Source organism: Sebastes fasciatus, chromosome 13 (assembly GCF_043250625.1).
Source record: "Sebastes fasciatus isolate fSebFas1 chromosome 13, fSebFas1.pri, whole genome shotgun sequence".
NCBI lineage: Eukaryota > Metazoa > Chordata > Actinopteri > Perciformes > Sebastidae > Sebastes > Sebastes fasciatus.
Window position 1 is genome coordinate 23,793,576 of NC_133807.1, and position 26,854 is coordinate 23,820,429.

Sequence of the window (26,854 nt, forward strand, 5' to 3'; positions counted from 1 at the left end):
GCATGGCAGTGAAGAAAAAAATAATTACATTATGATCATATACAACATGTCATTCAACACATGCACAGATTTGTGCTTGTGCATGAAAAATATTGGAAAGTCACAATGTTGCGTTTCGTTGTTATTGCACTCGTACTGCACACAGATACACAAAGAACATCAGCTGTTAGCTTCATCCACGAGAAGTGGCTTTAAGAATCTAAATCACACCTATACCAAAGTATCTCAATAACAGGTCATTTATCTTTAGTGCACATCACAAGACGTTACTGAGAAAAAATTCAAAAGGGCACGGTCAGTTACCACAGACCTTCACAGAAACAGATGTGAAGGCGTTAACCGCACTGGAAAATAAATAAAGCTTTTACACATCGTCACTTCATGAGACAAACAACTGAATGCACTTGACTTTAGGGACTGTATGAAAATTATTCAAGTGCGGAGGGGGATTGAATCTTATATTTAGTTACTTATCGGGCTCAGGCTTAAACTGGCCTATTGGTCCTACTATACAGTTAAAGTTGATGAGGAAGATAATGCCTTGATACAGAGACATATGACCCCATGGCACATATTATTTTAATGTTTTACTATAAATCTCAAGGGAAGAATCAAATATAATATAATCTGGGATTAGAAAAAGTCAGAGAACCTTTTCCTCTTCTCCCAAAAAAGACTAATTCATAAGGGTCAGTTTATGCTTGAAAAGAACTAATTCATACGATGTGTTGTCCCATGTCTGAGCGGTGACACTTGAAGGCGGAGTGAAAAGCTGCCCATCTTATACTGTGTTCACACTACGAGCGACACAGCAACAGGCTACAAGTCATTATCAATGGACGCCAGTGACATGAAGCTACAAACTGACGCTCCAATGACGTGGTGAAGCATCAACTAATCTTGTTTTTGTTTCATCCCGTTCTGTTCAGTCTAAAAAATTCCATTAGCCGGTTCCCCGTTATATTTACTGACACAACTATGTCAACGAGCGCTTGAGCAACACTTCAACGGCGACTCAGCGACGATGTAGCTGGCCCCACTTTGGCCATTTTGTTGCTTTTGTCGCTCGTAGTGTGAGCAGAACTACAGAGAGGGTCGAGATGCGATTTCGCTTAAATATAGAGCTGACGGAGGATATTTCAGTCTCTCCTGGAAGGCATTCATAGTGTTACCCTTGGTCATTCACATAAAAAAGTGACTGAAATAGTTGAAAGAATAATTTAAAAAAAGTGCTTGAGAGAGGGAAGACGTCACACCTCCGCACAGCTGACCAATCACAGCAGGACTGTCAAGACTGTCGGTTTCAGGAAGTCACAGAAATTCGGTAAAGACGGTTGTGGGGTGTTATTCCGAAGCTATTCGACCTATACCTCCTCTACCCCATAATCATTTCCATACAGTCCCTAAGTTTAACAGCGATGATGTCCTGATGTATACAAACAAAACACGTCATCCTTGTACTCAACTCTGCACTTCTGACTCTACAATGTGAAAGTGTAAAGTCTTTGGGTTTGAAAAGAAGAAAAACAAATAAAGCTTTTCTAAGACATAAACTGTGAAAAGCTGCAAATACAAGAGTACTACCTCTAAAGCATGTAATATAGGTTACGACTTTTACATAAGACATTATAGAGGTTACAGACTTGTGAATGACAAGCAGAACTGCAACACTCATCTACTGACTGGGGTCTAGAAGCAGAAACTAAGAGGAAATACACAAAACAAGTTTAGTACCGAGGAAAGAAAGTTACGTTGGATTCATGATTACTTTGTACTGTACATGTGCCCCAAAAGCCTACTGGCTCATCAAATATCAAAATCTGCATTTACACACGAATAATATACACACCACTTTATAAGCAGTGACAAATAAAAACTTAAATAGATTGTTGATGTAAACAAAACAAGTTAAATATTTTAAATGCCGCACACACGTTCACGAGAAATGTCACATTCTAGGATGCATAGTTTTATGAAAATAGAAATTATTACACACATTCTCTCTATTACCACACGTAAACACACTACGCGAAAAAGTGACACTGAATGCAAGTCAGCATACAGACGCACTCACAAACACAACTGTGCAATACAACGCTAGAATTAAAAAGCCACCGATGAGTACTCCAGTATACGCGTGTCGAGTGTTGAATTAAAAGCAGTTGAAGTCCACACGTCTCCTCAAAACTGAGTGAAATGAACACAGAGTCTAAAAAAGAGGGACAGGTCACAGGATCAGCAACAATAACAGAGTACCTGAAGGTTTGAGAAAGCCAAATTAAAGACTGTTCAGGAAAAGTTTGAGGGCAACAAAAAGATTTTTCTGACTAAGTATAGCAAATAAAAGGTCAGTTTAAGAAAAAAGGGGCCATCAGGAATTTAGATGTTAAGGAACATTTCGTACTAAAATCCAGAAAAGAGTGGTTTACTGTGTGTTTTAATACCCATACTGCCATACTATTTAGAATGAAAGGATTTAGAATGTCCCAATACATAGTATGTCAAAAATACCAGGATGTCCTACTACATCCGGTCATATTTTTGCAGTATGCAAGCCAGCATGATTTTCTGGCTATTCTGACCCACAATCCTCTGCACAGCGGAGTCCCTAGTGACGTATCTATGAAATAAACAAGAGAGAGAGAGCAGACAGATGACAGCTCACTGACAGACAGTGCATTCAAGTGGAAGTAGGCTACTACCGTTACATATTATTGAGACTTGTGTGTATAATGTTAATTCATCCATTAATAAAGGCTGCGTTCTAAATTGCATACTTTTTGTTTTTACTTAAAATGTTGTGCTACGGAGTGCAACAGATATACAGTGTAACAGTACGTACTTTGTTAGGGAAGCTGCAGTATGTACTTAAAAGTTAAAAATAAAAAGCATGCGATTTGGAACGCAGCCAAAGAGTATAGAAGCAAAGAGACTAAACGCCAGTGTTTTGGGTTTTTTCAACAGCCGCTGTCGCCATTTTGGACTGAAAATACTTTCAAAACAGGCCATTTCAGTAGAATATGACAATAGAACAGAAATCATTTTGTTTTACTTTTGTACAGCACTTTGTAGGGCGGACGTTTCACTGGTGTCCGGTAGTCGCTTTCAGTCCAAAATGGCGGAAACATAGCTTTAATTACTTCTGTTAACGATGGCCGTGTAACATTGAGGTGTTTCAGTAAACCCCGTCAGTGAGCAAGAGTACACAGTGGCAGGGCTGTGAAATTAGGAAAGCTAAATGGAGTGCAGCCCTTAATCATATTATTAATTGCACCTGTGGTTTTCCTGCTATGTCACGTCAAAATGCCTGCAACGAAAAAGACCTTTTTAAGGTTTCAGGAGTATAAAAGTGATGTAATATAGTTTCCCCCCCCCCCCCCACCCTTAAAATAAATAAATTATATTCCTATTATATTGTACAACTCAGTTGTAATTTGTAAATTGTAAAAGAATATCTTACCTTTAGCCATATAGTGCAACAGCGTAAATTGAAATTCCTGCCTGGATACGATGATATATGGTGACTTTATCGGCATATAAGACACCCTTTCTAATCCACAGGGTTAAACACTAGGTAAAGTCTTCTTTAAGGTGGCTTTTTCCCAATAAATTCCTGCTGATACTCTGCTAAGTCTCTGTGACTCTTGACCACAATTTATTTTTAACACTGTGTTCATACTACGGACGGAAAAGTGTTCATTAAAGTGACTTACTTGTCAAGGCTGAATGAATAAGAAGTCAAGTTGTGTCTCGTCCTGTTCAACGCCTGTAAATGTAGGTATGAACGGAGGGACTTACTAGAGTAGGCGAGAGCTGCTATGACTAGTTTATGTCATCATAGATACTGGAAATAGAAGGTGCTGAGAGTTTGGGCCTCTTTTTTTTGGTCGATAAGCTGATATTACTCTGAGAGCTGCTGCTGCTGCTGCCGCCTCCAGTCAGATTTCCTCCTACTACTCCTCCTAATCCTCCACTATTCAAACCAAGAGACGTCCTCTTCTTTTTCTTGGGCCTCCTTGAATCTGAATGGTTGGTGCCTGTGAGGAAAAATGTATCCATCAGCTGTCTTTACGTGTTATCAAACTATTCCTCTCAGTGTAACGCATGTTACTTCCTTACTGGCTTTAGATGAGGCGGAGTCAGCGGGTGAGATGTCCGGGGAGTCTTCCCACTGCAGGCGGCTCATCAGCGTCTGTCCATCTGGAATGTCAAAGCTGTCGCTCTCCACCACAGCGTCTACATCGGGCAGCGACGGCCTGTCACATGAAACCCAGACAGAGATACTGACTGGTTAGACTGGTGAGGACAAAACAATTTGTCAACATAAATACACAGGCTTTATTTTTTGTGATAAACCAGAGCCCCGTTATTGTAACTTTACACTTTAAACCAAAATTTCAACCACATGATAACCTAAAATGATGACTGAATATTGATCAACATTTTCTAAAGCTTAAAATATGATGGGGGGTTTGTGGTTGAAAGTTTCATGCATGGGAGGCATAACATTGCCAGCACAAATTCTGCAGGTACCACCCCAGAGTTTGGTGAATCATGTGTCACATGCTGAGTGGCACAGGTGCTCCTCCACTGAGACCCCATACAGGCCAGGAAAAAAAAAAAACTGGTGGTAATGCATGACCTTTTTTAATGATAAAAGGTCACCAGCTGCAGCTTCTGTTAAGGGGAGACACTACAGGTGAATAAGGTAATAAATTAAGTAATAGATATCGCCATGAAACTTCCCCAGTTGATTACTTACATTCAGGCAATTACTACAAGTTTTCAAAATTATTGTTTCATTTTGTCTATTAGAGTCAAAAGGTTTTGATATCTCTTTTTATCACTCCATAAATCAGAAAATACTGTCATTAGCCATAAAAAAAATAAAAAAATGTTACCATCTTTTTAGAATTTTTTTTTTTCTATAAATCAGGCTATGAATGATATATGAACAAACCCCTCTGTAAAAACCTTCAGAATATAGACGGGAATGTAACTCGAGAGTTTGGTGTATGAAAGTGCTACTGAAGTGGAGATTTCGGGCTCAGAGTCTGAGGAAAATGGGATCATTTTGAGAAAATGGCCTTTAAAAAGATATGTATAGTGAAATTCCATACATTTTGTAAGACACTACAGGTGAATAGGGTAAACAAAATTTAACTAATAGATATTACCATGGAACTTCCACTGTTGTTTACTTACATTAAGACAATTATTTCTTGTACTACAAGTTTTCTGAAAATCTATGTTTAAATGTGCAAATGAGGCATTATCTAAATGGTAACAAAGTCGTAAAATAAACAGCTCAATGTGTGTTTTAGATGTTTTCTTCGTGCTTGTCTGAAAGAAGACATTTGACCAGTGCATGAAAGACAATGTTTTTGCCGGTATTTCCCCTTAACACTTCTGTTAGAGGACAGTCACAACTCTGCCTTTGTCGAAGAGCTGTCACTTATAGAAAAAGTCACCCAAGTACCAGAGTGTTCACAACACTGACCAGCAGCATCAGCAAACACCTGTACCATGAGGGTCACAACACTCATTCAAACATGACTTTTGTTAAGCACACTTGTGGGAGAGGGGTGGGGGGGGTGGGGGTACGGACACTCACGCAGACGGCCCCAGGAGGAACACCCTGACGGCCCTCCTCTGCTCGTCCGTGTGCTGGGGACATCGCAGAGACCTGGTGGTACACAAGGTGGCATTATACTGACACAGCTTCACGCATCACCCTGCCTGCATGCATACAGCCACAGGGACGGACTGCTGTTGACACAATCGGTGACCAATCGGATGGAGCCGAGCAGCAATGAGGTGTTAAAGGTTATGAAGTGTTAGAGGTTGGTCACGGACAGGGTCCTCCACTTAAAAATATCTCAATCTAGATCTTTGGTGTTTCATTTTTGGGAGTAAAACAAGTCAATCACGGGTCCAGAAACCTTTAAACAATGAAATATAATGAGTTGCCACTTGTGTACCCCTGAGTTAGTCCCAGCATACATGATCATTTTCATGAATACATGGATGAATCTGATCATGTTTCCAGATTTCAACTGCAGCCATGACTTTCAGTTTCTAGTTTTTAAGAAAAAGTTTCACATAGGGGAAAAAGATAAAGACACAAGGGACATAAAGACACTCACCTCTCCCTGAATTTGGATGAAACAACAAGGTGACAATATCAGCACCACAAAAGCAGCTAACCGTTTTCCCAGACCAGAGAAGTTTCATCACTAGTTTATGTGTGGATTATAAAGTAATTACCTGGTACACATCTTCTTGGTGTGCTCAGAGATCACCCCACATTGCTGTAGAAACAAACACAACTTTAATGATCAACATCTGTTTAATTAAAAACAACCGTTTATCCAGAGACATAGAGATCAATATGCCTGGGTGCATTCACGCAGGGCTACGCACCGTTGTTAAAAGGGATCGGACTTCATCAGGGCCTAAAGTTTCATAACTGATGCCGGTATTATAGTTGTACTGAAATGAAAGACAGATCAAGAACCATTATCAATACTTCACACTGACATGCAACACAAGATGGAAAAACTTTGAGGTCTTGGAGGCAACATGAACAAAAAGGAAGGTTTGTCACCTTGTAAGGATCTGCACTGACGCTGCTCCCAAGATCACCTGGGAAAAAACATAACTGTTGATCCTCTTATTTATACCACCTGCACCATCATCAAAATTGGACTTCAAGTCACAATCAAGAGGGTTTAATTTATATACTTGGAAAGTAGCTTGCAGTTAATCAGATATTATTTGCCCCTCCGTTGTAAATAAAAACCTCCTGCAAGAGCTTGATCCATAAAACCCCTGTAAAACCACAAAATTGTCCTTTTTACACTTTGGTTTTGTAGGTTTGCTTGGATGACCTCTCTACGCTGACAGCAGGTGTCCATATTCTACTTCCTGTGACTGAGGAAACTGCGTGCACAGAACATCCTGATCTACAAAATGATGCTTAGGCTTCAAGACTGCAGAACGGACCAGGTCCAGGTTCAGACCAGAATCATTTTAAATATTTACACCACATTCAGAAAGGTGCATCAACCAAAACACCTGATAGACTCACCATTTTTGTGTTTTAGAGATTTGGATCTTCTTGGGGAATTTTGATTCTGCATAAAGAAAATCATTCAGATTAGATTAACCTCTCCATACACATTAAAACATACATCATTTTACTCTAATATCGTCTGCAAAAAGGGAAAACAAATACCTTATCTGCCTTTCTCTTCTTGGCTGTAACATGGAAATAAGAAGTTTGTATATTATGTGGAAGCAACATGAAGTTTGACTTCATTATTCTCTCAGCACAGTGGAAATTAAAGTTAAACCATATTTAAAATGCTCACCTTTTTTCTCTGCCCCATACGACCAGTCGTTATCATTGAGGTCATCGTTGTCTTCCTGATCACTCTCTGATTTGCTCATGTTATTATTGCTGGCTAGCCTGTTAAAGGGTAAAACAACAACAATCAAACAATCTGATCATACCCACTTTGGATCAATACAACAATCAGTTCTGAATGACCTTCAGTGACCGACCTGCGGTTGGCGATGCGACTGCTGTTGCGTCCCATACCGAGACACTTCTCCAAGTGCGGGGCGAAGCGAGAAGCCGCTATCAATCTTTTGCAGTTAGGGCACTCGCACTCTTTGTTTTTCCACTGATTGTACACTTGGCCAAATATGTCCACGCCTGGCTGATCCACAATTTCTGGAAGAGTAATTAAAAGGCACACACTATAAGGAAACACACCAAAGAAAAATTAGAGGACAACTGGGCCAGAAGAAACTGGAAGACACGGCACTAACCGAACTCCTTCATGCTCTCTTGGTCCGTTTCATCCAGGAAGAAACTGCCCTGTTTCACAGCACGATGAACCTCAAAACACAGACCCAAACAGGCATCTTCCACCAGCTCAGAGTAGATGTCATGGACCAAAGCCTATAATAAGATAATTTAAAACCAAATTCAAACTGGGCACCACATAAAACACAGTTAAAACATTACAACAATAAATTACATTCAATTCACTCACCTCCAGCCTGGTGTTGTCTGGGCCTGACAGGGGCATATCCTCCATTTTCATTTGAAAATCTGTATGGGAAATCTTGATAGCACAGTAATGAGATGCTGACCTGGAGATTTTGAACAAAAAAATCAAACAAATTTACAATCATGAGACAGTCAGCATGGTCAACAGGTAACAGATTAAAAAGAAAGAAAGAGAGAGAGAGAGAGAGACAAATCCAATCTGTCACCAACTATCCAGTTTATGAAACAAACTTCAAATACTTACTTTTGAAAGAGATGTCGACACTTGCTGCAGATATGTCTTTATTCTGTTGAAGAGAAGAAAATATAAATATATAATCTAATGGATAAGACAAGTATGGTAAAATACTATATCATACTATACTAGCTACATATGGGTCAGATGTTGGGTGTTAACCTATATTTTCTTTAAACATGTTTTTGTGATCTATGTAAATTGCTGCTGTAATACCTCACTTTCCCTTAGAGGATCGATAGTCAATCTATCTATCTATCTACCTATCTATCTACCTACTTACCTACCTACCTCTCTATTTATCTACCTATCTATCTTTGCATCTATCTAATAAAACAGCATCACATAGTAACATAATATATCATGACATAGCACTGTATAATACAGTATGGGATATAAGATATAGTATAAAATGAAATGTAGTAATAGTATAACATAATACATAGTACAGCAATATAAAAACAAGAATATCAAATATGATATAGTATGGTAAAATACTATATTATAATATACTAGCTACATATGTGTCAGATGTTGGGTGTTAAACTACATTTGCAGGAAACATCCATCCCATAAGAAATAGTACAATTTGAGATCATAGTGCATTAACACTATGCCCTAGTGCACCAATTGGATACATCACATGTGGTTACATGAAATAAGTATATATATATTTATTTTAATAAACATATGTGAGGTCAGGTGTGGTTAACTGAGGTTAACATGCGTCTTTATTGACACTATGAACACCAGCATGACCAGCTAGCTTCATTTCAAACATAACGGCTAACGGATGAAAACAGACCGTTAATGACGGTTAGCTACCGTTAATGACGGTTAGCTACCGTTAATGACAGTTATCAAACTAAACACTGTTTAACGACATTACTTTAATCACTTTATAGTGTTATAACTTGCTGGCTATCCCTGTTAGCTCGGTTGAGATTACAGAAACACGTTATTGGAGTGAAATACTCGAGTACAATGTGACATTAGTGATGTTACGTTTCTAAATTAAAGAGTAGTTTCCTCTCACCCTGTCATGCCAGAGACTCAGTCTCTGAAGGAGGCAACACCATCATGTCAGTCCACGAAGAAATACGTTAATAAGAAGCCTGGTGTTCAGTTACATCCCTCCTTTTACCTCTGGTGAAACTAAACCCTCTCGTTTAAATTGTTTGTTGTCGCAGGTGTTGTTAAATTAACGCTTCCAGCCAGCTTGACACCGAGGAGGCCAAACAGTGGAGCAGATAAACAACAACTACTCACTTCCGGTTTCACCTTCACAATAAAAGCTTTGCTTCAGAAGATGAGCTGTGAAATGTTTAGTGAGCCAAAGTCATTACAAATGGCAGAGGATTTAATATCTATTATATTGTATATACTTTTTTTTTCACAGTGTCATTATTGGTTTACTTTGTTATACAAACATCAGCATTATTTTGCAATATATTCAATACAGGATTTACTTTAACAAACATAACATACCCCACACATGGTTCTCAGCAGGAAACCGATGGATTGCCTACTCCGGGTAGGGAATGAGTCCTTACCCCAAGTGAAGGAGTTCAAGTATCTCGGGGTCTTGTTCGCGAGTGAGGGGACGATGGAACGTGAGATTGGTCGGAGAATCGGAGCAGCAGGGGCGGTATTGCATTCGCTTTACCGCACCGTTGTGACGAAAAGAGAGCTGAGCCGGAAGGCAAAGCTCTCGATCTACCGTTCAATCTTCGTTCCTACTCTCACCTATGGTCATGAGGGTTGGGTCATGACCGAAAGAACGAGGTTGCGGGTGCAAGCGGCCGAAATGGGTTTCTTCAGGAGGGTGGTTGGCGTCTCCCTTAGAGATAGGGTAAGAAGCTCAGTCATCCGTGAGGGACTCGGAGTAGAGTCCTTGCTCCTTTGCGTCGAAAGGAGCCAGTTGAGGTGGTTCGGGCATCTAGCACGGATGCCTCCTGGGCGCCTCCCTTGGGAGGTGTTCCAAGCACGACCAGCTGGGAGGAGACCACGGGGAAGACCCAGGACTAGATGGAGAGATTATATCTCTACTCTGGCCTGGGAACGCCTCGGGATCCCCCAGTCAGAGCTGGTTAATGTGGCCCGGGAAAGGGAAGTTTGGGGTCCCCTGCTGGAGCTGTTGCCCCCGCGAGTTTGTGTTTTTTTTTACATATCCTATCTTAATTATTCCTCCTGTAGAAGCTCACCAGTTTCACTACTTTTTATGAAAACATTAAATGATTTCCATATTTCCTCATAAACACATATTTCCTATTGTTTTTCAATATATTGTATATACTTAGTCAATATTTTTGTAGACCAGTCATTAAAAGCTGTGGTTGCTAGGATATTTGTCTGAAGGCAGCTAACGACCTATTGGTGGTTTTATTTTGAAGGTACAATCAGCGTAATTCTGGTATTACTGACAGCTCGGAGACATTAATAAATGAACATGAGATTTCGCTCGTTATCCGTGATCATTTAGTTATGCCTGAGCGGTTGAATGAGGTCATCTGTAACAACACTATATGGCCAAAAGCATATATATATAACATCTATGCTCATAGATATGATTTTATAATGCAGTATATTATCAAGCACTCAGATTATATTTTACAAAATAGCATTTTTATTTTAGCTCTCTTTAAAAATGTGGATATTCTATTTTCTTTTATATTCTATTTTATTAAAAAAGAATAAACGAGCAAGTCGACAACTGTGTATGGAAATTAATTATTATCTTACTTAAAGGTTGTACAAAAAGGTTTTCAATAAACTTAATTGCAGTGATGGAAAGTAACCAAGTATATTTACTCAAACACAACTTGACTCGTACTTGTACTTTGATGTAGTATTTCCATGTTATACTTGATACTGTTTTTGTGCAAAAACATGATCCAACTGTAGGATGGTACCCAACCGTACAGAAATGAGTAAAAATGTGCTCAACCTCAACCATCTATATCATTAAAATAATACTTAATAATACATAATTATCTAAATATTCTGCATAAATTATACTTATTGTTTTGATGCTTTGAATATAATTTGCTGATAATACTTTGAGTGAAAATTTTAATGTAGGATTTTTACTTGTATCATAGTATTTTCAAATTCATGACTGGATTTATTTAGAGACATCCATCAACGATGCACAAAATAAACTAAAATACAGGACTAAAGGTGTTGTAACCACTCTGCAAGACCTCGTTTGTATCATGGTAAGATCTGGGACCTGTTTTAGTGAAAACTCTGAGTTAGTTAACCTTGAGATGAGGGAAGCTCTGGGTTTTCAGTTCCAGGTAGAGAGGCGGTTACCATGGTAACTGACTATGTGAACCTAGTCCTGTCTGCTTGTCCAAGGTTAAAACAGAACACAACTGTTAAAGATCATTTTTTATTTGCCCAAATACTTGAACTACAAGGACATAAGAACACCCTCAGCTATAGAAAACATCAAATTTTGTCAAATGACCAGCAGTACAAACTTGTAAAGCTTTGCTGTCTTAGATATCTCTATAAACCAACAGAAGGGAGAGAAGAAACAACTAAAACAGGTGAATTAAACCAAAAACTCTCCCCTGTGAGTGAAAAACTCACCGGCCTTAGAGGTCACAGATGAGGGTTTGCCAAAATAAAGCACTAACAAAACGATAAGCACTCAATACAAAAACAGTATATACAGGAAAAATTACAACAGTTTTTAACCCCAATTCCTCTGGCAACTCAGTTCCCCAAATCCCTTTTACAAACTCCCATCCATCAATATCAGCAATCACTTTTCTTATTCTCTCCCCAGATTATTTAAATAGTCCACGCTGGTTTTTATTTCATAATGGTCAAAATCAGTCCATTACTAACAGACTATTAATAGTTGCCACTCATCTGTCTGTGGACCCAAAATGACAGTCATGGAAGTCTTGTCATTAGTCTGTTTTCAGGTGACCAATGACACGACAGCGCCTAGCAGAAAATTTACTAAAGAGCTTTGGAAAAAAAAAAAAAAAAAAGATTAACAATATCTACATTCATGGTGTTGGTATGACGTCCCCACACAGGCACAAACATGCACGCTGCAGTCACATCATGGTTTGCAACAAAACAGTAAAAACAGCACACGTTAAAGCAAAGAAACACACACTCACACCCCCATATATACACAGTTCTGTGCATGCATGCACACAAACTCACACAGAGGGACAGATTTACATTAAGTGCACACTTTTTTGGGATTAAGCATTAGACTAAAACCCATATGGATTACAGTCAATACCATTAAAATTCAAAAAAATATTGATGAAAACCATTCAGTTCGACATCCACAAAATGATTCCAGATGGATCAGAACACAAAACAAACCTATCGACAGTTCAAATAAATGTAAAACAACGGATCAGAGAAGAAACATACACCAACTGTATGACGGTATTCTTTAAAAACACAAGACAAACTGAGCTCAAGTGGTATCCCTTCAAAGACAAACTGCTCTGGTCAAACAATAAACACAGTTTATTACTGTCAGGCCAGACTTAAAGGAGTCAAACAGAATTGTATCAGACTGATGGATTAATAGGTCAGTTATAAATCACACCTTTCAATGACGGACACATGGCAACGGATCCCACAGCGCCTATAAAAAGTATTAAACCTGCTTCTGTTTTACACCTCTGAAGCATAATGGATGCAATCGGGATTTTTTGACACTCAACAAAACAAATCTTCACAAAACTAAAATAATTGATTGTATTGACTGGTGCAGACAAATGTTTTTATAAGTTGAATGGAGAGTGTAATTAAAAGAGTGACCAGTAAATACACCTGTATCTGGAAGCTCTAACAGCTCGTTTTGTAATAAAAACTACACCACACAAATAAAGGAAAATCCCAAATATATTACAAGTTTACTGAAAACTATCATTCAAGGGGAAGGATACAAAGAGCATTTTCAAGGCACAGAATAGCCTGCAGACTACAGTATGGTCAATCGTTAAAAATATAAAATGTAAAGAATTTGGCACAGCTGTAAATCTGCTTAGAGCAGGCTGTGTTGGTACAAGAAGCGCATTAGTGAGGTTAAATCCAATAGAGAATTTGTGACAGACTGCTCACTTAAAGTCCCCATGGACATCGGTTGGGCAGTTTTGTGAAAAGAAACCGGGGGAAATGCAGTGTTCACATGTAAAAAGACCAATCCTCTGCCAAAGATGCTTCTACTAAATATTTAGGAGGGTGACTACTTGTGTAATTAATTGTTTTGGTTTTGCACTTCATTTAGATACATCCGTAGGGATTTGTTTTTCTTGTGAAATTGCAGAAAAAGTCACTTGGCTTGTTGTTGAGTTAAATGAGATCAATGTCAGTTTCAGTTTTGTGTTGAAATGTTTTAAAACACACCTGACATCACAGCAGGTTGTGGTCAGGTTTCCTCTCCGTTAGAAAGCAATAAATGCTGCAGTATAAAGACTAATTATTTTGTTAAAGAGTATCAAAACATCCACTTTGGTTCAACGTTGTAAAACAATAAAAGATGAAAAAGTCCAAGAGTGGGTGAATACTTTATATAAGCACTGTTATCCTTTAAATGAGAACACGGGTTAGTAACAAATTCTGAAATATTCCAGCAACAAAAAAAGAAACATTCATAATGGCTTGATTTTTTTCCTGAAAAAATACCACCTCTTTAAGAACCAAATGATAAAATCTACATCATAAATTGAGAATAGAGAACAACGCGACAATGCTCTGGAAAAAAAAAAAAATATTAAAAGGAAACATTCTGAAGAGTGCAATTTTTCAGTACCCTGCACGCCCCCCCTCCCCCCCTCTCGCTCCACCATGTTCTTTGGCTCTATGAAGCCTGTTCATGCCACCTGTCTTCAACTAATTACCAGAATAATAAAATAAACACTGGCAGGTAATGAGTTACCTTTGACATTAAAACCTTAAACCATTGAACCTGTAAGTCAAGATTGAAACCAGCGGCGAAAAAGTCCACGACATCACCAAACCAGTGGGATGCTGTTTTTGGCATAACGTCAGCGGCCCGTGCTGTGAGATGACCATCACACACAGCGGGGAGGGAATGAAACTGATTTTGGACACAAGGGCAGGGTCCCTCCATGAGTAGATCACCAACGCAACAACATAAAGTGGGTGAGTGTGAAGTGGATGAGGCGATGCAGGGGCTCCCTCTGGTGGTGGGAGGAGAGCAGGGTTGGCACAGTGGCAGAGCTCCCTTGACTCTTGGCTCAGCTCAGCGCTGCTCAGTTCGTCTCACGAAGACGTCGCCGGCCCGTTTCAGTCCGAATCAGAGTCCGACGACCCCTGTGAATTTGAATCGCTGCTGCTGTCCTCCGACTTGTTCTCCTTGTCTTCCGCCTCGTCATCGTCCTCATCGTCCTCTTCATCGTCATCTTCCTCCTTCTTCAAACAAACAAACAATGAGGATATATATTTAGTAGGGCTGTCATGGTTAACGCAATAATAATGCAAATTCATTTTAACGGCACCAAATTCTTCAACGCATTAACGCAAACGATCTTTCAGAGGTTGTCAGTTTTAAAGCTAGATTGAAGATAGATGATGTATGAAACTAGAAAACCTAAGGAATCCATTGTCATACTAGCTTGTCATGAAGGAGGGTGAATAACGCTCCAAACTTGCGATACATTTTGGCGAGGAAAAACTGTCATGGTCATTTTCAAAGGGGTCTCTTGACCTCTGAACTCAAGACATGTGAATGAAAATGGGTTCTCTGGGTACCCACTAGTCTCCCCTTTATAGACATGCCCACTTGATGATAATCACATGCAGTTTGGGGCAAGTCATAGTCAAGTCAGCACACTGACAGCTGTTGGGCTTGAGTTTGCCATGTTATGATTTGAGCATATTGTTTTATGCTAAATGCAGTACCTGTGAGGGTTTTTCTGGACAATATTGTATTTTTTTGTGTTGTTAATTGATTTCCAATAATAAATATATACATACATTTGCATGAAGCAAACATATGTCCACTCCCATGTTGATAAGAGTATTCAATACTTGACATATCTCCCTTTAAGGAGCATTTTGAACAGATAAAAATGTGTGATTAATCGTGGTTAACTATAGACAATAATGCGGTTAAATATTTCAATCGATATACAGCCCTAATATTTAGCAGCTCCACTTCTTGTCGTTATCTCTGCATACTGGCAAAGACAAATGCAACTCACATCTTCATCGTCGTCCTCATCCTCGCTGGATGAGTCTGCCTCAGAGGAAGCCTTCTCCCGCTCATCCTCTTCATCCTCGTCATCATCGTCGTCCTCCTCCTCCTCCGTGTCCTGTGGGAAAAGAGATGTTCAGGGCGGCGTTCCAAATTGCATACTTTTAGCACATACTATACTTTTTTTTACTTTTAGTACATACTGCAGCTGCCCTTACAAAGTACGTACTGTTGCATGCTGTATGCACACAATTACATACTACTTCTTCATAACATTGTGCCTTGAACTTTGACCCTCTTAATAATAGCCAGAAAAGCATGCTGGCTTGCATACTGCAAAATATAACCGAATGTAGTAAGACATCCTGGTATTTTTGGCATACTGCATTTGACATACTACGTATTGGGACAAACAAACTCATTTTTCTGGCATACTAAATAGTATGATAGTGTGGGTATTGGAACGCACAGCAGGTATGGCTGACAACATCACTACTACAGCTGATTTATGAGACAAAAAGAAGAAGAAGACAAAGAAGAAGAAGAAGAAAGTCTGCGCTTACAGATTTCTTGGCCTTTGCCTTGGGGCCTCCTGGTTTTGCTGTAGTTCTCCTTTTCTGAAACGTCAAGCAGGTAAACAGTTTTAAACGTGCCAAAGTAAGATATTAGAAGGCTTAAAACATTACAGAGCTGCAGTACAATTTCTATGACTTACTTGTGAAGTATATTCTTTGTAAGTGTTTCTCTCTTGTGAAGACAAGCTCTGTGGATGAATGAAAGTGTATGTTAGATAAGTCAAGTGCTCAAGATGACTTGACAACCCCCCCTCCCTCCTCAAACAACCACTTCTTACAGCGAGCCACTGCTCCAGTGTGATTTTGTACTGCCTCTGCTTCTCCTCAGCGATCTTCTTGTAGCGGTCCTTGTCCTTCAGCGATAACCTCTGCCAGCGGCTGCCGATCTCAGTCATGCGCTCTTTCATCGGCAGGTGATTCAGCTCTCCGTTGGACAGCATCTCCTGAGAGAACTTCTGATATCCGTTTCTAGACGGTCAAAAATGAGCGCAAAAATCACAACTTTAAGGTTTCAACAGAATACACACAACAGGCAGCACAGACAAGTTGGATGAGACGGACTTACGATGGCGGTTTCTTGGGTTCACCCTCAAACTTCATCTTCTTCCCTGAGGCAATGGCAGCAGCAGGTGAGCGCATCTCACACAGGTCTCTCTGTGGAAGAGAAGTCACTTGTTAGCTCGCTCTGTTACTGTCAACAGATGCTGTGGAGCTCTGCTGGACATCGCCAGTGAATTGACACTAACCTCGTATCTTTTCTGGTCCTCTGCTGCCTTTTTGATCCACACAATTTTCTCTTTTTTCTCCATGGTGCTCCAGGTTGCTTCCATTGCTTTCTGTGCCTTTGGCCGGTCACTCTGCAATACACAGGCTCACAATAAACGCACTTTTCAGAGCCTAAAGCATCAACACGGCTAAGGAAAGGTTGCCGTATCAGTGTAAACCCCCTAATAGTATACCTAATCTTCTCCAATTTAATCAAATACAACATATAATCCACTGTGCAAATGTTGGGAGGATTAAAATCTCTCTATAAGATTTTATGTTACCACACCACATAAAGCCTGATAGACTTTTAGTATTACCACTGTGTATAGTGTAACGGGCTACTACCTGTTGGTATTCTTAAGACTTGATGCGTACCTTAAATCTGGCCAAGTAGTCTCCGATGACGCTCTGCTGCCAGATGTCCTGTGCGGTCTTGGGCGGGTCTGGCAGACGACTACGATCCTCCTTCTCCTTCTTCTCTGACTCGGCCTTCAGGACCATTTCTAGGCGTTTATACTTCTCCTAAATGATCAAGACAGCAACATCATTAGAACATTTATTTAAAAAAAAAAATTTTTTAAATCGGTATGATTTGCCTACGGTGATCCGCTCTGTTGAGGTGACATTTCTTTTCCGGTATAATATTAGATTACCTTCTTCTTATCTGGCAGCTCATTCCACATGCGAGCCAGGAGTCGCGTGAGCTCACTGTCAGAGAGGTCTGCCCGCTCCTGCTGCAGTTTCGGACGCTTCTCCTCAGAGAAGATGAACATGGCTGAAATTGGCCTTTTGGGTTTCTCTGCATTGGCCTACAGGTTATGGAGAAAGGGAATGTCAGAAACGGATACTTCAAAATCCAAGTAACAAATTAAATACCAATACAATTTTGAACTATTACTGTTTAATAGTACAAAGCATAAAACATGTATGGAATGGGACTTGAGCTTAACGTGTTACAGTATACTCCTATAGCCCCGTTTCCACAGCAGGAACTTTCCCCCTGAACCAAGAACCGCAGGGACCAGGACCTAAATTAAGTTCAAGAGACATTTTATGGGGCCTTTTTACCCCCCAAAAAGGCCCTGGTCGGTGGGCGGGGTAGTACGTTCTGAAAGTAAAGGTACTTTCAGGGTGGAGTTTGCAGGGATGACCATCGCTGATTGGTAAAACAAACACAGCACTGCTGCTTCAACTCGTGTAACGCTTCATTCACAAACAAGGAAGTACTCTAACATTGCTTTGGGACCATTTTAGGATGAGGGGGGAGCATTTCTCTTTATTTGATAACATTGAAAGTAAAGTTAGGCTCTGCTGTCGGCCTCCCGACTCATTAAAAAAAAGAATGAGAAAAAAGAGAGATCGTGAGGGCGAGCGGTAACATTAGAAAAGACATTGGTGCTTTGTTATTGTTTCACGGCGTTAACGTTCTAAAGCACAAATAAATAACCATCAAACACTCAATAGATGATTTATTGTGGAGATATATAGATATATGCAGTGAATATTGCTGCAGTGAGACAAAACGTTTATATTTTTCCAATGTGTTTTTTTAGATGAAACAGGTGGACACACTGAACTGCAGGCTGCAGAGTGTTTACTGCTGCGACCACCAGCTCTCCTCGTCACATGTCGTGTTGCCTAATCTTTGCAGGCATTTAGACCACGGTGGATATGCAGACAACAATGGGCTGAAGGAACCCTTTAGTTCCTTGAAAAATAGTCCCAGGGAGTAAACGTACTGGGAACTTTTGATGGAAACCTGGCTTAAGAGTCTAATTTCCTTGGATAAAATTGTTGTGACCAAAGAGGTAAACAAAAAAGTAAAAATGATATCCAACATTGGAAATCACAGTTTGTATCTGAGCAAATGTGAAGAGTTTATACTTGGTCTTACCTTTGCTTTAGAGGCCCTCCTTTTGGCGGCAGGACTGTTGGGTCCACCCTTCTTAAAAGATTTCTCCTCAGACAAAACTCGGTGTTGCTCTTCCTCCGACAAACTCTACAGATCCATACGGCAGAGACAATACACGTGAGAAATTCATGCAGCAAAATGTATATATAGCACAAATGAGAACATTGATGGCTGTGACAAAAAAGAAAAAACATGTTGGAAGTAGAAACCAAAAATTAAGACTTACAGTAAGAAATCTGTTCATCTCAATTTCAAACTCCTTCTTCCTCTGAAAAAAACAAATATGACATTTTTAGACCAATTTGAAGTTTTGTTTTTAATTATCTGACGTGATGATTCTGGACTCACCTGTTCACAGCGTCTCTGGTAGGCGTCCTTCTCACCCTGTTTCAGCAGCTTCCACCGCTGGCTGCACATCACCATACGCTCTGTGCTGGGTACGTCCTTCATGCTCGACATCAACTCTGCACAGAACATTGAGTACCCATTTCTGAAAGCACATACACAGACATTATATTCAAATAGCTCACTCACTCGGCAGTGGCCTACAACCAGCATCGTGCAGCAGACGCGTCAACGGTGTATTAGCAGCTGTGACTCACGGAGGCGGTTTGTCAGGTCGGCCGTCAGATTTGTCTTTTAGGTGTCTCTCAGCCTTCGTCAGGGTGGACTTGACAATATCATCTTGGGTCATGTTTAACTCCGGGTGCTGCTGGATGTACTCTCGCATAACCCCCTGGAATATTACAAACACAGAGAAGATAGATGAGACTGTACGTCATTATTGCTCTTCATCATTCTACCACAACAGCCCTTGTATATCAACAACACAATAACACACCAGTGCAGTCTTACCTCGTATAGTTTCTGCTGCTCCAGGGACTTGGCGATCCATTTGAGCCTCTTCTTGTCAGACAGCTGCGTCCACTGCTTGCCAAGACTGTCCTTAATGTCTTTGGTGGTTGCCTGATGTCAAACACGGAAAGTTAACATCTGTCACATCAACTTTGTATATTGTGTTGTAAATGCCTTAACTTACATCCGGGCGTGTCTTGAGGACGGCCTTCTTTTCATGGTTGTACCACAGCTGTTGGGGTGTCCTGGGCTTCTCTGGTGCATTTGAACCTTTCTTGGTCATGCTCTCCATGAGGTCTGGGTGTAGTTCTCTACATTTACACAACAGTTAAGCACAATCATCATCCTCTTGTCTGTGTCAAAAAACTGCTTAGAATACTGGGGACATTTCTATCCTTAGGGGTCTGAGTGTCTGTATTTTGGCAACACATTTTATTATAGACTTATTATAGGAACTGAGGTTCAACAGCCAAAATGATGGAACAGTAAAAAATGAAAAAGACAAATGTTCCTAGTGATGCATAAGGGTTAAATATGCTGCAGGTGCAGACCCGATATCCCCAGTGCTAATAAGACGTAATCATGAAAACTAATAAGACGTAATCTTACCTGAACTTCATCATGCTGTGCACAAATGTTTCTTTGTCTCTTAAGAAGTCCTCAACATACTTTTTCTGTAGGCATGAAAAGAAAATGTTTCTGTTAGAAATGAATGAGATCAAAAACAGAATCAAGTTTATTTTAGCTGCACCTCAGATATTTTTAACGGACCTTCTTTTTGTCAGGCAGCTCCCGGTACTTCTTGGAGAGGATTTTAGTTAGGTCTAAGTTGCTCATCTCAGGGTGCAGCTTTGCGTATTTGGCCCTCTTTTCCATGAAGAAGCGGAAGTACGGAGTCAAGGGCTTCTTGGGGAAATCTGGGTGTTTCTGCATATCATGGGGGGAAAAATAAAAATGTAAAGACTTATGAGTTTTATTCATAACTGATACTTGCTCATTAGTTTAATAAAACATATGTTTAAGCCCACCTTTATCTTTTTGCCCTTGTAAGGGTTCTTGATGTAGTCTTGGGCATCAAATATCAGTTCTGTCAGAGTCCGAAATTTACGAATCTGTGGTAAAGGCAGACAAAAAAAATGAACTCAAGACACAACATTAGCATCGAACAGACAAATCGGACTGTTGCACAATCCATACAAATACTACACACCACACTAATACGCTACAAATACAAAGTTAAAGTGGCTCACCTCTTTAGAGACCTCCGACCACTTCTGCTTACACATGTCTGCTGTGAAGGAATTGAAGGCCACCTTCGTCCAGTCGAGGTGGGACTCTGATGTTTTGTATTTAGTCAGGTCTTTCTGAGGCAGCGCCACTTTTATGGCCTCCAGCAGTTTCAAGAGATCATCCTGGGCCCACACTGAAAACAAAAGGACACAAAAATTATAAATATGTCTGCTAAATTACAAAAACTAGCTATAATATCCTCTCGTATGTCTAAAAGTATGTCCAATTATCCTTCCCCTGAGAAAAGAAACCCCTATAATGTATATTCATATAGTGACTAAAAGTAGGTAATACTCTGTAATAATGTGTTTTCAGTGACTAAATCATACATTATGGTATGTTTTGTTCTCAATGGGTGTCACCACTATAATTGCTAAGGTGACCTGTAAAGTACATTAATAAAATGTATTACATGGCTTTGTTGAATACTCTATTCTGATCGGTCAATTACTGCGTTCTATGGTCTCTTATGTTATAGCAGACCGTTGCTATGGATGCAGTTCTGATGTCAGACTCAGGGAGACCGTTTCTGTGTCAAATTATTGATTTCTTAAGTAAGTAGCAGTGTCATAAGTGACGATAATCAAGCAAGATAATAAGTGTCAGGTATATTTCCGCGTAATAAGCGGGGTAATGTACAGCTAGCAGGCCATTGTTGTGAAATAAACTCCTTCAGGGGCACTTGCAGATTTATAATTTTGTCAGGGTTTTATTTTCCGACAATGACCGGCTCGCTATACATCATCTCTTACGTAGTGGAGTTACCCTGCACTATATTCACTTTTTTTAATAGTCCTGTATCACAGCTGTTACCCTGCACTATATTCAGTTTTAACAGTTTTCTTCATCTCCTTGTATTTTTATATCTGGTATATTTTTTTGTACTTTCCACTACTAACTTTTTTACTAACATGTTTTGCACTATGGAGCTGTGATGCTGGAAACTTGAATTTCCCTCTGGATCAATAAAGTAACTATCTATCTGTCTGTCTGTCTATCTATCTATCTATCTATCTATCTATCTATTATTATAGGCTTAATACATTAAGTTTACATAATAGCAAATGTATTGTCATTTCACAAGTGTTATGAATAATCAATAAATTTTTTCCACACCAAAAACCACACCTTTCTCTTGGGTCGGTGCCTCCATTTCTCCATTCATTTGTGGGTCTGTTGTATTGTATCTACAAAAACAAAAAAAATCAAGTTATCAAACTTTAATAGAGAAAAAAACATTGCAATCCATAATCTGTATGTTCATATTTTTCTTCTACAATAAGATGTTTGTTTTTTTTATCATAATCTGTATGTTCATATTTTTCTTCTACAATAAGATGTTTTTTTTTTTTATCATAATCTGTATGTTCATATTTTTCTTCTACAATAAGATGTTTTGTTTTTTTATCATAATCTGTATGTTCATATTTTTCTTCTACAATAAGATGTTTTTTTTTTATCATAATCTGTATGTTCATATTTTTCTTCTACAATAAGATGTTTTTTTTTATCATAATCTGTATGTTCATATTTTTCTTCTACATAAACTATTTTTTTTTTTAAATCCCAAAACAAAACATTTAATGTTATTTTCATGTATATATTATTCATACAAAAGGTGATTTGTTTTGTGATATAAAAAGTAAAACTCTGCTGTTTTCAAGTGGTGGAATTTAAATTTGCCTCGACAAAATGGTTTATGTTCATTACACCGCCCCTTAAACGTTTACGCTACATGGTGAGACATAGGCTATTGCTTGTGACGGCTTCAAATCTCAAATAACACTGCGGAGGGCTTCAACTAGCACAACTATTGCTACGACTACACGACGCTCCGTCGAAGCTATAATGTCGCCAGTCAGAATTTAACATTGTGTCCTTTTTAGTCCACCGCCACTAAAGTATCGTGAACAACCAACTGCGGCGACCATTTTCTCGCTTGGTTCGTGCTCTGCTCGGGTAATGGAGGATTTTCTGTCTCGGAGTGGAGGTTGGGGAGGATCCACGAAAGGAGGAAGGACGTGGACGGACAGGCAGCTGTAGGCGACCAGCTGACCACGGACGGGGGGATCTGCTTTCGGTCCTCCGACGACGACGAGGGGGGAATGGTGGCTTGGAAGCACTGCAGCCAAAATGCGCCACTCGGAAGAGACGCCTCATCACCGATGGATGGATCTAGCTCCGCCATGAAACCCCCCTTATAATCTTCTCTTACTCAAACTGGAGCGAGGAAGTTAATATAATATTCGCTTACAGTTATTAAAAATGTGTTTTCAAGAGTATTTAACCGATTTTGGCGTTTAATATTGAGATTTTTTAGAGCCAAAAAACCCCAGTGCATTCTTCAACGAGGCGTAGCCGAGCTGTGCTTCCATGATGGCGGCTGCTCGTTGTTCATCGTGTCCTTGATGGCCTCCAGCTCTCACTGTGGTGGTGCCCTACTGCGGTGACCTAGCTACATTCAAACCGTAGATGTGTAACTAAAGAGCCGCTTTAACGGACATTTTGAGCCGTTTGAACGTCAAATATTTTACCAAATTTCATGAAAATAACAACATATGGATGATAAAAAAACATTTGTGAGTTGAGACATTACTGCCAAGGGCAACTTGGTACCAAATGAAGCTTAAATTTGACTTTTATAGCAATACTTTTTAATTAAAATGTTTGCATTTAACACCAACCGTTAAGATTGTTGCATTTAATAAGAACATCCGTTTCCTGGGGGGTAACGGTTAGACCTGGACTTACTGTTTACAACGTATAATTTAAAAAAAATGTTTCAGCAACCGTTAAATGTATTATAGACTTTATAATATAGTATTTTAATGTTTTAAACAAATAATATCGGAGTTAAATGTCATGGTTGATGGGTTGGAAGGACTTGCGGAGGCGCAGGAAGAAAGAAGAAAAATGGAAAATATGTTTAACGGTTAAACGTTAAACAGGCTCGAGCTCACTCTTCGAAAAAGAGTTTAACGGTCGCTTTTTGACAGTTTAAACGGTTAAATTGTACATTACTTTGTTAGATAAGAGCTCTAAATGAAACATGTTAAACATCCGAGGCTGAGTAGCTTCACTGAGCGAGCTGAGCTCCAGGTCCGCCATGCTTCAGCTCTCTGCTGCTCTACAAGGAAAAACCTACCGTGACAAGGTCCAATGGCGCACTGCAAAAACACTGAAATACGGAGCTTAAAACACTCAAAGCCAGCGCGTTGCAAGACTCTCCTTCACCCTCGATCCCCAAAAAGCGTATAAGCGGAGAACAAGAAGGCGGGTTCTCCGCGATGCTCCGAGTCGTCGTCGGTGGTTTCTGGGCTAGTCGCGGTGTGTGTGAGAGAGAGAAAGGGGGAGAGAGAGGAGGGCGAGCCTCTGCACGGTGAGATATTAAACCGAGATCCCTGATGGCTAACCGAGAGAGGCGGCTGGCTGTTCCGCCAACAGCCGCATGGAGGTGGAAGGAAACCACCGTTAATTCCCCCCCCACCGTAATACCCCCGGTTAAAGTACACACAAATAGTCGAGTTTCGATGGCGGGGAATTGGCATAAAACAGTAGTGTAATTTTTGAGTAAATACCACATTTACCTCCAGGTCTTACATCGAGTTTCCTCCCCGCTGTAGAGGACAAGAAACTCGGCTATGGCCGACCTCGTCTGTACGCTGCCACCAACCAACGGTCGTTTTTTCAACGGTCGTTTTTTTCCACTACTACAAAGAAGCTACCGACCGGTGTGCCTTATAAGCAAAGTATTTAGCGGAGATTTAGACGCTTATTCTGGCGTGTTTATCGCACCGTAAATGGAGACCGAGCGGGTTGTTTTGTTGGCTTACCTGTCTCTCTCGGCGTGAGCCTGGGTGTCGTTGTTGTGGAGGAAGAAGAAGAAGAAGGGGAGGGTTGAACGATAGCCAGCACTGCGCCGTCGGTCCTGGGCTCCAGTCCCCGCAGAGATGGTCCTTCCCCCCCGCCTCCATCTCACTTCGCCGTCTCCCTCCACTCAACGCGCAGCAGCAGCAGCTCCTCTCTCTCTCTCCATCCATCCAACCATTTCGCTACGCGGAGACATCCATTTTTTTTCTCCCCCGACCGACCTCGCCACCGTGTTTCTGAACCGATGGCGGTTATTTTTTCCACTCACTCCCGGAGGCTCCACCATGTCTGATCTCCAGAACGAAAGTTTGCACCCCGAATATTTTTTTTTATCAGGAAAGTTTCATGAAGTTGTGCCAATTATTATCTTATTACAAACAGTTCATCTTACATATATTTAACATAAAATTATTTATTTTTTTCAAAAGTTTATACATCAGATGTCTACTTTTAAAGACAACTATCTAGTCTCAGCCTCCATGCATTTTGCACATTTGCTCGGCGATTCCTCTTTTACAACAAATAAAGAGGCTGTTTGACAGCTTCATTTTTGGCCCAGCATGTTGTTTCTTTTCAACTCCACCTTGTGTGTGTTTGTGGGCGGAACCTCGGGCCGTCCAATCCAGTCAGGCCGACTCAGGGAAAACAAATGACTTTCAGGCACTCGGCCTTGTTAAACTGTGCTGCGTTCCCTGGCTGTTGGAAATGTTGATATCATCGCACAGAGAGCAATGCACAAACATGGGAGCTTGACTGGTTTGTATGGAGTGTTCTAATAAATTAAGATATAATTGTAATAAATAATTATATGAACAAATATAATAGTATGTGTATGTATGTATATATTGCATGTGCATATTGTATATTATAAATAATAATATGCGCATATAAGAAAAGATAACTTGAATCAATATGATTAAATATGTAAGTAATTAATTGGTATTGTGAATAAGTTATATTCTAAGTAATGAATTGGTATTCTGGATTGATAACAAATTTATAGTTTGATAAGGATAATTATATCAGTAATTAATTTATATTTCTGTATGACACAGATTAAAGGTAATAATTATAGTTAGACAAATTTAGGAACATTTAATTTGAGTATATGTATGGCTCAATAAGGAAGCTGTTAAATAATTAATAATTGACTTATGACGAAGGGGTGGGATTACATACATTTATACTCCTTTTCGAATATGTAAATCAAGGCATCAAGTGTTTGACAATTTCTTTTTCTTATGCTTTTCATTGTATGTAAATACTACTTGTTTCTGACTGTCCACTTGTTGGTATGATCATTCTTTTCTTTATTTTTTATTTTATTTTTTTGTATTCTACATGTTCGAAATAAATTTTGAAATGAAAAATGAAATTAATATGACCATAAATTGGAAAATATTTATTATCTTTTCATTTTTTTAATTTAATTTCATCAATTTTTATTTTTTTTTATAAATAAAAAAATATATAATTATATACATATAAAATAATTAAACATTTTTAATGTCCCTTTCCAAAGTCTGTATATTTAATATATATATTTTTTCTCAATTACTGTTTAATAATTCTACTATGTCTGTCTGGCTGCAATATTTGATTTGCCAGTTAAAGACTTTTTGATGAAAGTAGCTCTATGAAATAAGATAAGTGATAAATAGAAACTGCTCAAATGAAATAAAGTGTTTTGACAGTAAGCAGAATGAAATAACAACATAATAGCTGATTTTTAAAAAAGTATTGTTTATTTCCCAATTTAATTTCATTGTCTGTAGTTATTCACATGATTATTTATTTAATTTGTTTCCACTTTTGCATATACAATACACATTTTTATGTTATCTGTAAAGGATTTGTATGATTTAACCTTCTCAGTCTGTTTTTATGCTTACTCTTGACCTAATCACCTTATTTAAATAAAAATAATAAAAAATGTACGTCTGAGCAAATTCTGACGCAATGCTGCTTAATTTAGCTGACTTGTCATAAAGTTTAATTTCTTATTTCAGGTAATAAAAAAAAAAGTATTTACGAAAACTTCTGGTGTTTTCCAAGTAGTAGTATT

At 39.3% G+C, this 26,854-nt stretch overlaps 2 protein-coding genes and 1 long non-coding RNA gene across 12 annotated transcripts; 1 reads left to right on the plus strand and 2 right to left on the minus strand.

The window, feature by feature from the left end:
* Positions 1–942: 942 nt before the first annotated feature.
* On the plus strand, positions 943–5,323 carry LOC141780870 (uncharacterized). The gene is made up of 2 exons (XR_012596730.1): positions 943–2,604; positions 2,643–5,323. It is a non-coding gene; the product is annotated as an uncharacterized LOC141780870 (long non-coding RNA).
* atxn7l3a (ataxin 7 like 3a) lies at positions 975–9,580 on the minus strand. Of its 2 annotated transcripts, XM_074656277.1 has the most exons (14): positions 9,352–9,580; positions 8,325–8,367; positions 8,064–8,163; positions 7,837–7,969; positions 7,567–7,738; positions 7,374–7,471; positions 7,238–7,260; positions 7,091–7,136; positions 6,608–6,645; positions 6,424–6,492; positions 6,268–6,311; positions 5,615–5,686; positions 4,120–4,256; positions 975–4,037 (listed from the first exon to the last, which is right to left on the minus strand). In XM_074656277.1, the coding sequence occupies exons 3-14, from the start codon at positions 8,112–8,114 to the stop codon at positions 3,823–3,825; spliced, it is 1,098 nt and encodes a 365-aa protein (XP_074512378.1). In that variant the 5' UTR covers positions 8,115–8,163; positions 8,325–8,367; positions 9,352–9,580; the 3' UTR covers positions 975–3,822. The 2 variants fall into 2 exon arrangements, with proteins under 2 accessions (XP_074512378.1, XP_074512379.1); XM_074656278.1 differs by lacking the exon at positions 5,615–5,686 and having other exon boundaries at positions 9,352–9,579.
* A 2,110-nt stretch (positions 9,581–11,690) lies between these two features.
* ubtf (upstream binding transcription factor) lies at positions 11,691–24,912 on the minus strand. 9 transcript variants are annotated; one of them, XM_074656313.1, is made up of 21 exons: positions 24,753–24,912; positions 22,048–22,106; positions 20,880–21,052; positions 20,658–20,741; positions 20,401–20,556; positions 20,239–20,303; positions 19,814–19,940; positions 19,630–19,740; positions 19,377–19,510; positions 19,123–19,264; positions 19,001–19,042; positions 18,757–18,861; positions 17,516–17,671; positions 17,238–17,384; positions 16,841–16,951; positions 16,660–16,748; positions 16,373–16,562; positions 16,235–16,282; positions 16,083–16,136; positions 15,527–15,637; positions 11,691–14,735 (listed from the first exon to the last, which is right to left on the minus strand). In XM_074656313.1, exons 2-21 carry the CDS (start codon positions 22,082–22,084, stop codon positions 14,610–14,612), a joined length of 2,208 nt encoding a protein of 735 aa, XP_074512414.1. In that variant the 5' UTR covers positions 22,085–22,106; positions 24,753–24,912; the 3' UTR covers positions 11,691–14,609. The 9 variants fall into 9 exon arrangements, with proteins under 9 accessions (XP_074512414.1, XP_074512416.1, XP_074512413.1 ...); XM_074656315.1 differs by having other exon boundaries at positions 11,691–14,732; positions 24,753–24,886; XM_074656312.1 differs by having other exon boundaries at positions 11,691–14,732; positions 22,036–22,106; positions 24,753–24,886.
* Between the last annotated feature and the right edge of the window lie 1,942 nt (positions 24,913–26,854).

What these genes read in the sequence shown, in the direction of transcription:
- atxn7l3a (XM_074656277.1), bottom strand. Translation starts at nt 8,114, where the DNA reads ATGAAAATGGAGGATATGCCCCTGTCAGGCCCAGACAACACCAGGCTG. An exon ending in CAGACAACACCAGGCTGGAG is followed by an intron (nt 7,970 to 8,063) that starts GTGAGTGAATTG and finishes ATCTTATTATAG; the next exon opens with GCTTTGGTCCATGACATCTA. An exon ending in TTCCTCCTGGGGCCGTCTGC is followed by an intron (nt 4,257 to 5,614) that starts GTGAGTGTCCGT and finishes TTCATGTGACAG; the next exon opens with GCCGTCGCTGCCCGATGTAG.
- ubtf (XM_074656309.1), bottom strand. Translation starts at nt 22,084, where the DNA reads ATGAATGGAGAAATGGAGGCACCGACCCAAGAGAAAGGTGTGGTTTTT. An exon ending in ACCAGAGACGCTGTGAACAG is followed by an intron (nt 19,043 to 19,122) that starts GTGAGTCCAGAA and finishes TGTTTTTTTCAG; the next exon opens with AGGAAGAAGGAGTTTGAAAT. An exon ending in GAACCCAAGAAACCGCCATC is followed by an intron (nt 16,563 to 16,659) that starts GTAAGTCCGTCT and finishes TTGACCGTCTAG; the next exon opens with AAACGGATATCAGAAGTTCT.